At 41.2% G+C, this 16,647-nt stretch overlaps 1 protein-coding gene across 5 annotated transcripts; it reads left to right on the top strand.

Moving 5' to 3' along the window:
* Positions 1 to 369: 369 nt before the first annotated feature.
* On the top strand, positions 370 to 12,062 carry elavl3 (ELAV like neuron-specific RNA binding protein 3). 5 transcript variants are annotated; one of them, XM_029508127.1, is made up of 8 exons: positions 370 to 392; positions 6,753 to 6,969; positions 7,064 to 7,167; positions 9,277 to 9,430; positions 9,580 to 9,808; positions 10,342 to 10,395; positions 10,893 to 10,931; positions 11,714 to 12,062. In XM_029508127.1, the coding sequence occupies exons 1-8, from the start codon at positions 384 to 386 to the stop codon at positions 12,060 to 12,062; spliced, it is 1,155 nt and encodes a 384-aa protein (XP_029363987.1). In that variant the 5' UTR covers positions 370 to 383. The 5 variants fall into 5 exon arrangements, with proteins under 5 accessions (XP_029363987.1, XP_029363990.1, XP_029363989.1 ...); XM_029508130.1 differs by lacking the exon at positions 10,342 to 10,395 and having other exon boundaries at positions 9,583 to 9,808; positions 11,735 to 12,062; XM_029508129.1 differs by lacking the exon at positions 10,342 to 10,395 and having other exon boundaries at positions 11,735 to 12,062.
* Positions 12,063 to 16,647: the final 4,585 nt, after the last annotated feature.

Genomic DNA, 16,647 nt, shown 5'->3' with positions numbered 1-16,647 from the left:
GAGGAGCAGGGAATTACACACAAAAACAGCAGAACCAGAACACCCTCCCCTGGACACACCCTGCTGAGGATCACTGCTTCTCTTTTTTTCTGAACCATCGCCCACGCCACACGGAGAGAACGCTCTCCCTCATCACCATCCAGTAGAAAACCCCTTTCTCCTCATTTTCATCCTATAGAGGACACCTACAATCTCCGAGGGCTGAGATCTCCTGGCGAAGATTGTATTTTTTTCCTTTTTTTCTTTTTTTTTCTTTTAATTTGGACTCCTGACAGAATCTAAGGGCCATATAACATAAAGGCCGAAGAGCACATACAGACTCAGCCTTCAGCTTCAAGACCAGTGCAAAGAAGGACCTAGATTTCTTTCATTGTACGTCAAGAATGGTTACTGTACGTATTACTCTATTTCTTTTATATCTGTGGAGGGGATGGTGTAGCAGCATGCTTACATACTATGTCAGTCCTTTGTGCTGGATGTGCTGTTTACTACATACACACATGATATAGCCACACACAGATTTAATTCCCATCTTTAGCACTGATAAAGCTTAAGTGGAGAACAGAGCTCCGTGGCTTTACCCACATGCCAAAACACAGAGGGGCTTTGGGATCAGTGTCCTATGTTCAATGCCATAATATTATGATAAGATTAACGATCGATAGTGGCAATTAGTAGTCTCACACTGAGTGATGCGCCATGCCGGCTGCGCTCCAGCCTGCAGTCATCCTCAGCCATGGATAAAGTCTTTATCCTGCCATTTTAGGGCTTCACGTTTCGGCTGCCTTAATGTCGCAGCTGTGAATATATTTCCTTTACGGTGCTGGAGTTAAAATGTAGGAATTCCGCAGGATTACAGTGGTGGAAGGGCGACGAGGCGCTGGGCTCTGGGAGCTGGAGGGGTGGTGGTTGGTGGTTGGGAGGGGAGAGGGGGGTGGTGTGTGTGTGTGTGTGTGTGTGTGTGTGTGTGTGTGTGTGTGTGTGTGTGGGGTGGGGGGGGGGACTTTGCTTTCTTTGCCTGGTGCAGCACAAGGATGCTGGAGACGACTTTCTGAGACAAAACACGATGCCTCGGAGGCTGAGGGCCCATCCAGCAAGGCAAAGAGAGAGAGAGGAGAGGAAAAAAAAAAAAAGGGTCGAGTCACTCCGAGAGGGGGAGGGGAGGAGGGATATTACGCATCCATTGGTTTGCATTGAATCAGACAAAGTCCAAATTCCTCAGGGTTCTCGTTGCGATGCAACCAAGTAAATGGGCTGGAAATCTCCGAGGCCGCGGCGGTATAAGGACGACGGACGGACATCTCCATTTTAAATGCATCGCATACGTACAAGATGGCCATGCATGCATTGCGCCTGTCGGATGAAAGGAGATGTGAGCAGAGATAAAGTAGCTTTGCTGTTGTGCCGACGGCCGGATTGGGCGTGTCTCTGCTGGACTCGAGGACCAAACGAGGGCCTTCGAGCGTCCGACGGCCTGGTCCGTGTTTACGGCCGAGGGCAGGTCGTCTTCCAGCGGAGACCAATTAACACCAGACACATTTATAATAAATTTAAGGAGCCACAATATGAGTAATAAACCGGGAATCAGCGTGGTTACTGTCTGTGATCCAACTTCAACATTAGCAGCTGTGACAGTGAGATACACAAAAATCATTCAACTACTTTATCGGATTTAGATTTTAAGGAAATTATCGATATAAATTAAAAACGTTTGATCAGTTTTGGGCCAATCGCAGCAGGAAGTCAACATAAATGATTTAATCATAGAAAAACAACAGCATGTGAGGGAATGAGTGCGTCCTCTAAATGCAGGACCGTGAATAACTTTAAACTCACTGAATTGAAATTGTGCAAAATGGATGTGGACGGCACGTTGTTGCATCATCTGTGAGGCTCCAACTCTCCACTTGACACGCTTCCAGTTCCAGTCAGATTTTTCTCCTCGCTGCACAGGAGCCTGCCCATTGTCCCTGGCAAGGCCTAGACGGTGTCACACAGACAGAGGCCGTATCCCTCCTCCACATGGTCCGCAGTCTCCCATGCCTGTACCGCAGTGCCAAGCAAATAAAAGCGTTGAGTCAGATAACCTTAGACAATTCAAGGACAAGGACAGCAGAGGCCGAATCAGTATGAACAGGTGTCTGATGTCAAAGAGAGAGAGAAAAAAAGAGAACAACTGATGGGCCTTGATAGAATTTAAATGTAAATTGTTTTTTCTGACTGGTGACTGAGAAGGTTAGAGGCAATTTAAGACTACTGCGAAATACAGGAATTGAAAGGTCGATGCCACGTTTTTATTTCCATGGCTTGTCTAACTTTCGTGAGACATTAAATACAATTATGTAAGGCGGTGATTTTCCTCATGTTATCCGTGACTGCATGTAATTATCAGAAGTAAATACAAAGCCTGGAGGGCATAAGGAGATCTAGAGGATGTACCTTCCATCTCTGATACATCCTCACAATAATCTTTTTAGGAAACAATAATGACCATCATCCTTTCATTGTATAGTAACAGTAGCGTGGATTTTATGTGGGTTCTGAAAAAACAATATTTTTTCAGATATCTTCATTAATGATAGCAGTGTTTGTTGGCCTGCAGCTCACCGAATTAAAGGGTGTTTAGTCAGCTTCTGAATTACATGTCTGTTCATTTCTATCAGGGAAAACGTTTGACATCAACACATATTGATTTTATTTTATTTTTTTTAATTTGACCTATCATGGCATTTTTGACTTGGTGCTGGCAACTGTAACAGCCATTGTTCCCAGAGAGTCCTGCAGCCCCTGGCCACAACACAAAGCGCCACTGTTTACATTAATATTCATAGTGCTGCCATAGCCTCTGCGAGAGAGAAGAGGAGGAACGGGTGGCTCTTTTGTTTGGTCGTTTCAATACGTTTATTCAGCAAAAAGGCGCTCCGGCTCATGAATGCCTGCAGAGCTTACAAGTCCTGCCTTTTAAAAAGGTCTTAAAAAAATAGAAGAAAGAAAAAATAAAAATAAAAAAATAAAAACGAAAGGAAAATTGGAGGATTCTGTTCCGCATCAGAAACACATTTCCAACACTGTTAAATATGTCTCTCTCTCTCTCTCAATAACTCGAATTAAGAGCTTTGAAATGGGCATTGAACAGGAAATAAATGCAGTTAGTGGTTTTGTTGTGCTCACGGGCCTCCGTGGCCTCAAATCAGACCGTCCGAAGGCCACTCCCTTTTTCAGCACGCTGGAGAGCGCCCCGCATGCTACGAGGACTGGAAGACAGATCTGTCTCCGGCAGCTTTGACGTTGTCTGCTCCCATCTTATCAAAGCAGCCCGAACCCGGAGAGCCCAGATCTTTGAGAAATCTTTCTCTTTCTAGTCTGCCGAGCGGAGAATATAGCGGGGAGCCTCGGTGCGTGGCTGACATGAGCTGTGGCTCCTGTCGTCCTGTTGTTTTACAGCTGCCACCATGATCCCTTAAGCTGCAGAGAGTGTGGCTAATGCCCTTTGTTTGGGATAATCCTGTAATCTGTGTTATTTAGAAGGCTCATTTACACTTCAGCCTAGCGTTCAGTGTTTGATTCATGCCTTCCAAAAAATACATTATAATAAAAATAAAAATAAAAAACTAAATCTTTATATCATGCATGTAATGTCGACAAGCATGTATATCAAAATGAGAACTCTGGTCAAGTTTCTATTTTATATATAAAAAAAAACTATAGGTCCTTCTATGTTATATTATTCAAATATATTTTCTATTGATTCTTAGTGCACTGAGAATCACTTGTTTTGCACAAGTGAAATTAATTTTGAAAGCTGTTTTTAAGTATGAAAAAACAGAACAGTGACTGCATTTACATTTAGTCATGTAACGCTCCTGCATTTTGTAATTTAATAGTGTAGAGTGTAGGTGGTTCATGTGCTTAGAAGTGGAGGCAGGGCTCTTGTTTGCGTGCAAGTCTGGGTTCATGTGTTTGGCAGGGGAGGCAGAGCTCTTGTTTGCGTGCAAGTCTGGGACCATGTGTAGGCGACGATGATGCAGTACATTAAATATTAAGGGAAATCTCACAGAACCCCAAAATAGAAAAAAGCAGCATGAGGTACATAGTGCCACCCTAACAAAAGGAAGATTTTACAATTTTTAAAAGAAGATTTTTAAAAGATTAACATAAAAATGAATATGGTGAAAATCAGGTGGTAATGACTCTCTAAATTAGGTTGCTGCAAACCAAACTCCAGACTGTTTTTTCTGGTGGCGTACAATATGAAATATGACATCTAAATATAAAACAACACTCTGGGGGTTTTATCCTTTCAATTTGTTTCAAATAACTTCAGAGTTTTCCTGAAGCAAAGTAAAAAGAAAGTCTTAGCTGCAACTTGTGTCAGCCACTCTCAGTGTCCAGGCCTTACTCAGTGGTTCGGTGAATTATATAACTTCACGCTGTTCAATGGGGATGCGTGTTCTGCCATGCTGAGGGTTTATTTCTGTTGGCCCTGATATCTGCTTTCTTTTTCCTTCAAAATGCTTTTGTCATATTTGGGACACATTCACTTGCGTATACATCTCTAATAGTCAGATACATCACATCACAAAACAATGTACGAGGGTTAATATTACAATAAATATACCATAAAAGCTTGACTCCACCTTTTTCTGTCAAGACCTGTTATTTATATTACCATTTATAAGACAACAAAACAAAACACTCAGCTCACATTCTGGCCTAGCATCAGACTCTTTACATGGCAGACTGTTATTCCACATCATCTTTCCTCTGTGTGGAGATGTGCGTTTGAAGTATTTTATTTTTAGACCGTCTTAACTCTGAACCCTTGTCAACCCTTGTCATTATCAAATTATCTTACTGATATTCCCTGCCTCTGCAAAGCCCTGCAATATTAATATATTGGAAGAAAAATGGCTGACCTCTATAACTGCTCCTAATAGGCACAGACCAAACACACCCTGAGCTTAAACTAAGAAAGACATTGAGCCATTAGAAACAATGCAGTCTTTGAGGAGCTGTTATCTGGGCAACCTGAGTCGAGGTGAGGCTCGGAGCAATCCTGCAGGTTACAGAGGCAAGAGGAAAAAGGCAGGTCAGACAGACCCGATGGCGGATTTGCTGGAAATGAAGAGAAAGAGAAAAATGAAATGGAGAATTGAGCTGCAAAAATAATTTAAGAAATGAATTCAGTTATATTGAAGAAACAGAACAGAATTCAAACAAAGTAGAGAGACAGGCCATAAGAGACAAGGAGCTGTTAATGATCATACTTTCACACTTTATCCAGAAAGAAAGCGCTCATCGGTTTTACTTATCATTAAAGCGTTAAATCATCAAAGCTGTGAGTTATCACACATCATTCAAAAAGATATAAGATTTAATTGGCAGGAAAATATTTCTTTTATAAATAATACTTATGTCAGTCAGTAACCCTAACCCTTTTCCTCCATCAAAGTCAGGACATTTCCTGAATATCATCTAAAATAATTCAGAACATTTATTTATCGAGTCCCTTTGTTGCTTTGGACTACATTGCAAGATCCCGAGAGCTTTGAGAAGGCTCATACAGTCCTATTGACACACATAACACCCACCCCCTGCAACAAGTGAAACCCACAATGTGGTACAGTAATTTGCATTTTGGCACATTCAAAGTGTTTATCCAAACACTTCACAATGTTGTTTGTAAGAGGGAAAGTAGGTAATGTTACGAGGATAATTTTAGTTGCATGGCTCAACAAGAAGACCAAATATGCAAACTTCATCACTTTAACAAATGAAATAAAACAAGAGTTTCAACATGGACCTCATCGTTATAGTCAAGATTTGCGTCATTAAATATGATAGAAAATTATAATAGTTTTGATAGTCAGCCCAAAACTGTTGCTTGGTTTTCAGTTTTTCATTCCAAGCATTGAAATCTCAACCAGTTAATGTTTTTTGTTCTATGTTTACATGAAATCCTGAATTTGGAGCAATTCTCTGTTATTCAAAAACAGAAAAGTAGGTGCTGAGTGTGAGGAAAGCAAAAGGGAAAGTGGAGCAGGAAGTTTTGTTTCTGACCACACAGATGTTCCTTGAGAATCCCCTGTGGATCAAATCAAGCAACATGGTGCACTCCAGAGCAACACAAGAGACACTGTACTGTGCACTAACCCACACCCTTACTCTACTTACAAAAATAAAAGTCAGCTGACCACAAAGAAACCATAGCAAATTCAGAAGAACAAATGCATAATCCTGATTTATTTTACTCCCAAACCGTGTTGTTCCCCATTCATTGCAGCATTAAATCCTTTTAACATTGTCACTCTCCTCTTTGTGTCGTTTTTAACCCCTGCCATCCCTTTCTACCCAAGCCTCTTGCCAGCCGCACATTCCACCATTACTATTATCCATCTCTGTGTAATGATGTAATGGTGTTTGACCCTGGAAGAGGGTGGGGGAGGGGAGGAGTAAGGAAAAGGGGACTGTGACATCTGCAGGACCAGAGGCAGGGAGCGAGAGAGCAGGAAAGATGGGGTGAAAGCGGGGGAGGGGCGATGATAAATCAGACCTTGTATCCATCTCCATCTTGGTAATGCTGATCGCTGGCCTTTAATACTGACGGCGACAAAGTGGACAGCCTGCGTGTGTGGCTTACATTTGTGTATGTTAAATAGTAGACGCACATACTTATAGAGCCATGTCACCTCTTCGTCCTTTTTCTGTGTTACCGTGAATTATGAATCTAAATCCACCCTCTTCCTCAGCAGATAATCAGCACCATGGAAACCCAGGTGTCCAACGGTCCAAGCGGAACCAGTCTGCCAAACGGCCCAGTGATCAGCACCAACGGCTCCACAGATGACAGCAAAACCAACCTGATCGTCAACTATCTGCCTCAGAACATGACCCAGGAAGAGTTTAAAAGTTTGTTCGGTAGCATTGGAGAGATTGAGTCCTGCAAGCTCGTCAGAGACAAGATTACAGGTACGACGCTTCGTTCACACTGAGGAAAAATACATACATATTTGCCCTTCAAAAGCTTTTGATGGTGCTTACGAACATCCATCCTTTTCTCCAGGTCAGAGTTTGGGATACGGCTTTGTAAACTATGTGGATCCAAATGATGCAGATAAGGCCATCAACACACTCAATGGCCTCAAACTACAGACTAAAACAATCAAGGTGAGGACACATCCGCTCTTCATTTTTTGATTCTCTATGGCTGTTTTACAAATAGAAAGGGAGCAGAGATTTTGTCAAGGGGTTGGGGGGGGGGTGGGGGGTTGTTGGGAGAAGTGGTGACAGACATGACAGAGGGAGGGGAGGAAAACGGGGAGGAGGAGGAGGCAGAAGGGAGCAGTGGCTAGAACAAAGGAAGTGAGAGAAAGGGTGAAAAGAGAAGGAGAGCGGAGGTCAGAAAGCAAGGGGAGGACAGCACGCAGAGGTTATTGTGATGGAAATGTAATTAGGAAGCCTGACTGTGGTGCACAAGGGTCAGTCCAGGTTACCCCATCTGCCTCCAATCTAGGCTAATTAGGGGGCTTCTTTGTCCAAAAATCAGATGAGGGAGCGAGGGGGGCATAGCATTAAATGGCACTTCCACCCCCGCCCCCCCAACAACAATCTGATCAAAGTAGATCAAAGATCGAGACAAACTGCAGGGCAGAAAAATCTAATCTCTGAGAGCACAGAGCAGGTGAAACCTCCAACAGCTGTTCGTGAATAAGGACGTTAATTCTGACTTATGACTGATCAAACAATGAGTGTTAAGAAGACAAGCCTGAGTACTGGCTTTTCTAACTTTTTATGAAATAAACAAAAAAATGGGTTGCATTGGACAAAACACTGATTTAAATAATATATAACTTTTAAAAAACAGGATAAATTATACTGGAACAACAACAACACGAAAATTATAATGTCTATTATTCGTTAACTTTTTTGTTGGCGAGCGCTTCTCGGTCTATAAAATCTCAAACGATTGACCCTCAAATTAAAAAATGATTCCTGAAGTCAACATCATACTCTTCTGTTTCAGATTTTTCAGGAAGCTTCAAGAAAGAGGGGTGAAATTGTGAGGGAGGGGACAACAGTGGAGGGGTAGGGGGTAACTCAGAGAGCAGAATGCCAATGACAGGATTAAAGGCCATATGGGCTTCAGGCACCATCTGTACTGTGGGAGTGACAGGGAGAGGGTTAATTATAGGGCAGCCTCTGCTCCCTGAACACAGCAACTTCCCCCTGACTCGTCCAGAACACCCTAATCACTGCACCACACAACCCTCCTGCTCATACTGTCCGTCTGTGCACACAATTGCACTGGTGCTTAGTACTGATGGATGAAATCAGAACACCTGTATTCATCTGAAAGCTGAGGCACATGTAAGAAGCTTTCTTTGTGCCTGTGCGCAATGTGATAATCCCACAACTATGTAGAAGAAAGCAGTTGCTTTCTGGAACATTTATATGTATACGTGGAAACTGGGTGTGTATGTGTGTGTCTGTCTGTGTGTGTTTATGGGCAGTGTGTTGATAAGTTGTCAAGGATCCTGCAAGTCTTGTGATGCACTTACATTGTTTGCTGTTTGCCAGTGGAGATGTTCTCCCCCAGAGGATAGAGACAAAGGAAGGAGGCAGGACAGGGAGGGCAGCTCAGCCTATCTCAGACAACACTCACTCTGTCTCTCCATCACACACAAACACAGCACTCCCAACAATGCACTGAACTGGATTATCTACCGCACATGTGTTCACATGCTCCTTTAAGCACAATAATGACAATGTGTGTGTGGCTTTTAAAATCAATCACATTTTCCTCGGCAGTGGAAAATGGATCTAAAATGTTTTGAGAGTAGACAGAAAGTGAACCATAAGGGATATAAATGCAGATGCACCAAAAATGGCAGCACACTAATTAAGTCACTGGTGAATTCAGGAAAATATATATCGACGAAGGCTGATGTTTTTCAGTTCAAAACAAAGTTGGCTTGCTTGTTAACTGATGAGTGGTATCGGTTTGGGTAATGTTCGCAGGCATCTCTGCTTGTTTGTCTCATTGTGGCTCAGTGTGAGCTTACAGGAGCTGAATAAGCCCACAGAAGGAGCAGAGTAGGTTGATGAATAAGGAGAAATTAGTTGGAGTCCAAATATAGACTGTTGGGCACTATTTGGGAACTCGTGTTCCTTAACTTAAGTCGTTGTTTTTCTCCCATTCAACCCTCAGAGATAAATGGCATTTGCAGATGATTTAATAAAGCGAACTTATTGACTAATTTGATTCCGGTGTTTTAGGTATCATATGCCCGGCCAAGCTCGGCTTCTATTCGTGATGCCAATCTTTATGTAAGTGGACTCCCCAAGACCATGAGCCAGAAAGACATGGAGCAGCTGTTCTCCCAATATGGTCGCATCATCACATCCCGCATCCTAGTGGACCAAGTTACAGGTATAGCCCTTTTTCACTTCTCACGCTGACGCCTATTTCCAGTTCATCTTCCTGAACTTTCTCTACCCCAGTAAGGCCAATTAGATGTGTTAGGCAGCAACTGTGGTTGATGCCAAGGTAGTGACATTGTTCTGTTTTCTTATTCGGAGCAGGCATATCACGAGGAGTGGGCTTCATCCGGTTTGACAAGCGAAATGAAGCAGAGGAGGCTATCAAAGGTCTGAACGGACAGAAGCCTCTGGGTGCCGCTGAGCCCATCACTGTCAAGTTCGCCAACAACCCCAGCCAGAAGACAGGCCAGGCCTTACTGACTCAGCTGTACCAGACTGCTGCCCGCCGCTACACGGGGCCGCTGCACCACCAGACTCAGCGTTTCAGGTACTGAACCTTTGCCGACCTTGGGATGTCCATCACTAACCAACAGATAGTCCATTAAAAGATGCTGTGTCAAGACCAAGTCAAAGGTTATCCTGCTCTGTTGTTCTGCTTAAGCCAACTCGATACCTGATAAATTTTGAACACCAAGTGTTAAGTGTGTCAACATTTCATTGTGTTAGCCTTATGTGGACTGTCATCAATAGTCAAATTTAAGTCTCTAAAAGGTTTTTTTTGTTGATTATCAAGCTGCTACTACTCCAGAGATTAGCTAAGAGTAAATATTCTTCAGTGGTTACATTCGAGACCAGTTCACCAGATGAAGTCGCGGATCCCAAAAATAGCAGATGTGGTGTAATTCGATAGAAAGGAAACTGTACGGTCAAAACAATCAAACGAAAACATATTTTCTGTCACAATTAACACTTAACCTGTTCCTTTTAGCAACATCAGTACTTTATCGTAAAGAAGGAAATGGCAATGTGGCATTGTCCCTCCTTCTCACTCTTTTTCTCTGACTTTCTTTTAAACTGCAGCGTGATCCCTTCACTTGGAAAGGGACCAGATCCAAATAACAGCTCAAAACCAATGTAAGAGACCGGATTTTATCAAGTACAATACAAAACTAAAGCTTAACAAATATTGGTTTAAGACGAATCATACTGAACATTTGAGTGTAACCTATATTTCAAAGGCACTATAATTATTTAAATATAATTTAAGTTTGGCCACATATTTAACATGAATGAAGTTTCAAAAACTTGAAAGTCGAAGCCTTTCAGTGTAAAATATTTTATCGAACCAAGCAAGATTTATTTACCTTGCACTGAACTATTAAAGGGGGACCTATTTTTGAGCTTAATCAACTGAACAGACTTATTACCATAAAATCCAGCTCAGGCACAGATTCACAGGAGTATATGACAAGCCATCAGTTTGTGGTTGGATGGTTTGGGAGTGCGGTGCAGTGAAGGATGCCCTCTGGAGGCCAGCTGGTGAAGGAGCTACATGTTAACTGACAGCCCCCCTCCTTGTAGATCTCATAACTAACTTCTGCATCCCCTTCATTCTCCCTCTTGCGTTGCAGACTCGACAATTTACTAAACGCCAGCTACGGAGTCAAGAGGTAAATGCCAAAGGTGTACTTTCAAAAGCATCCATGCCAAAATAAAACCTCAAACAAAGTGCCCGGAATACCTCCTGCTGACTTCATCTCAAAAAGTAGATATAGTAGCCAATATTCTTAATGCCCACTGCCCATTTCACCATGATACAGAAGCAGCCCAGAAAACAAAATACTATCTGTAATTTCAATAAGTAATGATGCAGCCTTCTAACAGCAGGGTATTCTGGCATGGCTTTGTTTAACCTTTTTGTTCGTTTCTTTTAATTACTAGAAATAATTTATGTATGTATTTATTTATGAACTAACATTGTCAGTTTCAGTTGCTTTAATGTCCCCTTTTTTTCACCAGCATGGACATACCAGATTCCGTTTGCGTCTCCTCTGTTTGCTCCAGTTTTTGTATGATTTGATTCCAATTTGCTTTTCATCCCTCTCTAGGTTTCTGTGTTTTGTTCGATACTGTGATTTCTGTTGAACATTGTGATTCATGTGTTTAATTCTTCCAGAGGCTTTGGTCAGCAGAGAAAATGAGAAAATATGCAGATTGTGTGGGTGTCTTTGTCTCAGTGCACACAGTGTCATTTTGTATGAAAGCGGGTAGTTTGGAGCCACTGTGGTGCCCACATATTTATCTACTTACTGCACAGCAGAGGGGATGGAGATGGGGTCCCTTGACTACACACCCGACTACAAGTTTTATCATTTTTCGCAGAAAAATGCTCATAAGAAACAGTATAGAGCACTGAATGCCGTGTGGAACTTCAGAATGACACCCATGGTAGCTCTCCTACTCTCTTCCCCAGATTCTCGCCTATCACCATTGACAGCATGACCAGCCTGGCCGGAGTCAACCTCACTGGTCCAACCGGAGCCGGCTGGTGCATCTTTGTGTACAACCTGTCCCCTGAGGCGGACGAGAGCGTCCTGTGGCAGCTTTTTGGCCCTTTCGGCGCCGTCACCAATGTCAAGGTCATCCGTGACTTCACCACCAACAAATGTAAGGGCTTTGGCTTTGTCACCATGACCAATTACGATGAAGCCGCCATGGCCATCGCTAGCCTTAACGGCTACCGCCTGGGTGACCGCGTGCTGCAGGTTTCCTTCAAGACCAGCAAGCAGCACAAGGCCTGAGAGAGAGGCTGCTGGCACCAGCTCCTTCGACCTGCAGGGAGAGCCACCCGAGCTCCCTGTGCCATCACTCTACATGGGCCTGGACTGAGTCTCTCTCTGACACATTGTCACACAAATTCATAATATATTATTACAAATACAGACATGCATATATCCGCACACACACACACACACACATGGCAAAACATATCCATACTCAAGCATACACAAGTCAGAGTTTCAAACAAATACACTAGTGGAGTTTTTCTTTTCTCTTTACACAACATGCTAGTCCTTCCCTATATTTGCCTGGATTTAATTAGAAGGGGTACGTTGCTGGTTTTGTTGGGTAGGGGCAAGAGCTATCTATTTAGGAGACAGTCTAACGAATGTGACAGAGAATGTGTACTTTGTGCTTTGATTGAATTCAGGCAAATAATGACAACTGATGAACAAAACGATCAAAAATTTAAATGAACGAATATGTGCAATTTACCCAAACTCTTACCCCACCATCTCTCCCACTATCTTGCTGGAGAGGATGTAGTCACTTTTTTACACTTGGGCATTTTGAATCAGCGATTTTTTTAGATCAAAGAAAATGAAATTAAAAACAGTGTTCTCTTATATACGTCTATTAAAATATAACTATATATTCAATATTTAAGGTGGTTATAATAGCCGAGTATGTAAGCATTTTCTAGAAACTTTGACTACTGTTTCCTGACCTGCATTAGGTGGTGCCTAGCGTAAAGGCAGTTACTCTACCCTATGTGAGCTTATTAGCTCAGTCCCAATATTATTTAGGTTAACTAATAAATATGAATACTGGACACAGAAAAGAGTAGTCCGGAAGCCATCACTCTTTCTCTCGCAGTCTCACACCAAACAACACAATCGTCACTTAGGTATCACAGAAACACAGTTCAGTAACTAGAAGATGTACACATATTTAGTCCACAAAACAAAAAAAAAGGATTTCCTGTATTTTTTCTGATCTATCCTCTAGATGGATTCAACACAAGCAGACTGCCTGTGAACTTAGAGCAGAGTGGCAGGTGACAGTGTTCATTCGTAAATCTGCGGGCAAGAAAGCAACTGATAGGAAGGGAAAACCGTTTCACCGTACCACCGCCACGCCAAAGGAAAATACCGGTGTTTTTTCACTTTTTGCATCATTTTTTTGTATCACACCTGTATTACATCATTCACAGGCCATTATACTTTACATGGCCTGGTCAGCCGTGATTTTGTGTGAGATCCCTTTAACTGACCTTGGTGTCAAGCGATCAAGAGAAAATGCTAGCAATATGTGAAAGACAACCACATTATTTTTGTTTTGTACTAGCAGAGTTCACGCTTTGGTTCTGAATGTTCCTGTACTTCAGAGGCTATTTCCTGACTTGTTTAGATTATAGAATCAGGAAGTTTTGCTTATATCAATTTGCTTATGGCCTATGTAGCTGCAAACGTACCCATGGACAGAACAATGATCAAGATGGGTCTGCAGAAAAGGGACACAGATGAGCAAAAACTCAAGAGCACCGGTATTATTCTTCAGTCTAGTGCACAGATAGCAGCTCCTTGAGTAAATGAGGTCAAAGTTTTGCATATCAGCAGAATACATGGGCTCTACAGTAACAACATCCCTAGGGCAGATTAAGAGAATTGTGGTTCCTGATGGCTGAACATTCAAAGCTGACTTAGAGTCAGCTGTGTGAGCAATTATATCTGGCAATGTTAAAATTATCATTGATCCTTTGAGGAGAAAGGTTACCAGTTCCTCCAGCTTTTATAAATGCTCTTCAGTTTTATTTAAAAACCTCTCTATTCTCTTTTGAGCTTCCCAGAAACTTTGATCTCCTGCCCTAAAAAAAAAAAAAGATGACTGTACAACATGAAGCCTGCAAATAAGTTTCATAATTATACTTCTGTTTACAACAGAAAGGTATCAATTTATTTGCTTCAGATCTGTTTGGCACTATCACAAAAATAGCATTTCTCAAAATATCCCCAACCCAATCGCATGAAAATTATTTATGGCACCCTGATAAAACATTAAGGCCAACCTGTCTCATTGAAATGTCTGTAACAGACCAGGCTTAATATTTACCATGGGGAGAGCTAATGTCTTTAAATATCAAGACATCTGCACATGATAATAGATTGAATAAGGTCAACTATATTCAAGACATTTTGCTTTTGCTTTTCTAAATGACGCTGTGTTAGCCAAAGAGGACGATCTCTTTGAAAGGATTACATTAGAGATAAATCTATTTTTATACATACAAAAGAACAAGACCTTGTGCTGAATTTTTACAGATTCTTAAGCTTGGAAAAATTGGGACATCGCATGGCTTTATTTTAAACCCTCTGATCTTTGCAGAGCAAGGGGGAACAAGCATGCGGTGTATGGGTGGGGATTTAGGGAGGGGGCGAAGGAACATTGTATCTCATACAAACCTAACCATTCAACCATATCGAAACAACGAACCTAACATTAATTAATTCGATGTAAAAAGAAAAAAAAAAAGAAAAAAAAAAAGAAGAAGTAAAAATCAGTTGGGGTGTAACCTGAGAGACACATCTATACCTCTGAGTGCTTTGACACACTCAGATCTCTTGTCCTGAAGTTGTGTACAGTGTTGCTTCAGTGATGGTGCAGTGAAGTGAAGTTCTTTGACTTGAGAATCCCAGACAAAGCCGCAGTGACACGAGCTCATTGCCCAGCTGAAAAACCGAATAGCTGCTTGCAAATAAAAATGTAGAACGCAGACTCAAACAGTTTCACCAATTATAATAGACCTGGAGCATGATTCTTTATCATCATATAGATTTGATTTTTGCCAAAGAATTGCTTTGCAAGTCAGTACCAAGAAGGATAATTAAGACTAACTATATTATTCCCTGAGTAATTGCTGTACAAATCTATGTTATTTATTGAATAAGGACCCTCTACAATTTCAGTTGTCATTACTTTTGAATTTCTAAGTTACGCATATCAGTTTGCATTTGTAAATCCTAACCATTAAACCAAATGCTAACATGGAACAGCCGCAAGCATTCCCATTTGCACACATTTCATGCAGACATCGAATGATACAAAAAGGCATATCTGAAATAAAGTATGATGAATGAATTCACCTCTCGAAAAGGGAAAAATCGTATGCATCCATATTATGTATTTCCCCCAACATTTATATCATCTGCTTTGTCTTGTGACCAATTTAATCTCTCAAAACCATTAACATTGCGCCGCTTCAAATACTTACTCTGGCATCATTTAATCCGACGCGTCCTGTTTCATCCCCCTGATACACTCTTCATGATTGTCGCTAGTGTGCCCTGAGCTGACCACATAAAGGACAAATCCAGCTATTTTGGGTCGAGCACTTTGCAAGAGAAAGCAGAGTAGGAGTGAGCACTTGATGAGACCAGTGATAGACGTTGGGAATAACCGAGATAACAGGCCATGTTGAGCTGCAGCTGGAGTCGTTTACCCAGCCATGTCCGATGTAGTACAGTCAACCCACAAACCAAACCCACCGCCCGAATCAACCTTTCATACACAGTCTATACAAAGACCCACACCTAATGTAGAGCGAAGGACCATGGCAGGAAACAGTACTACACTGCTTGAGCAACAACAATAATCATTTAAAAAGACAAAAAAACTTTCCTATGGAACAGTAAGTGCAATGTGCTTTGTTTTTATATTGACTGAGAACAAATGATATATATTTTTTAAAAAAGAAATTAAACATCACACTGAAAAGGTTTGCGGAATAGTGAAAGGAGCAAAAGTTAAAAAAAAGAAAAAAACAGAAAAACCAACAGACTCATTAAGAAAAAAATGAGAGCTCTGATCTATAAATTTCCATCATCACTTTCTCAGCCCCTAATTTGTGCTCTGACCATGCAAGCTCAAACAAACTGCATATCTGGCTGACTTAACAGAGCAATTCTCAAAGACCTTGAAAGGAATACTGTCTAATATATCATCAGTTTTAGCCCATGTCAATTTCAAATATCATTTTTTTTTTCCTGTAATTTATTGATTTCATTTACATATCAAGACTCACTTGTTAAATTAGCGTATTTGTGTTGTTGATGTTGCCATAGAGAACACACATGGGTCAAAGATTATGTTTGGTTGCATTGATTGGGTACGGTTTATTATTTTTCTTCCATTATTTAATTAGTTGCAGTTTTTACAGTGTATGCAGATTTTAGACTTAGTTAGATTTTTTTATTTCAATCAAACTGTGTTCAATTGTGTTTGTAAAAGTCTGTGGTAGCTTTTGTTGCAACATAAAATAATTTAAACAGAAAAAATTCAAAATAGCGCCAACAAACTTGTATTATTTGGGCGACTTTAAGCTTGTAGTTTTAACTTATTGTTAACTTAAAAACTATTTATTATGATTATTATTATTGCCTCGTATAAAGTATGTTTTGTGTATATTTATGGTTTATTTCATTATATTTGCAAGTTTAAAAGATTTTAAGTTTGCCAAAATTGTGGTTACACCATTTCGTTTCTTAAAAGGGGGACAAATAGAAAAACAGTTTTAGAAGTACGATTTGGAAACGTTCTCCATAGTCA

This window comes from Echeneis naucrates, chromosome 8 (assembly GCF_900963305.1).
Source record: "Echeneis naucrates chromosome 8, fEcheNa1.1, whole genome shotgun sequence".
NCBI classification, from domain to species: domain Eukaryota; kingdom Metazoa; phylum Chordata; class Actinopteri; order Carangiformes; family Echeneidae; genus Echeneis; species Echeneis naucrates.
This window is presented reverse-complemented; position numbering and strand designations above follow the sequence as displayed.

Coding starts and splice junctions, on each gene's coding strand:
- elavl3 (XM_029508127.1), top strand. Junction 6,970..7,063: donor CGTCAGAGACAAGATTACAG/GTACGACGCTTC, acceptor CCTTTTCTCCAG/GTCAGAGTTTGGGATACGGC. Junction 10,932..11,713: donor GCCAGCTACGGAGTCAAGAG/GTAAATGCCAAA, acceptor CACCCATGGTAG/CTCTCCTACTCTCTTCCCCA.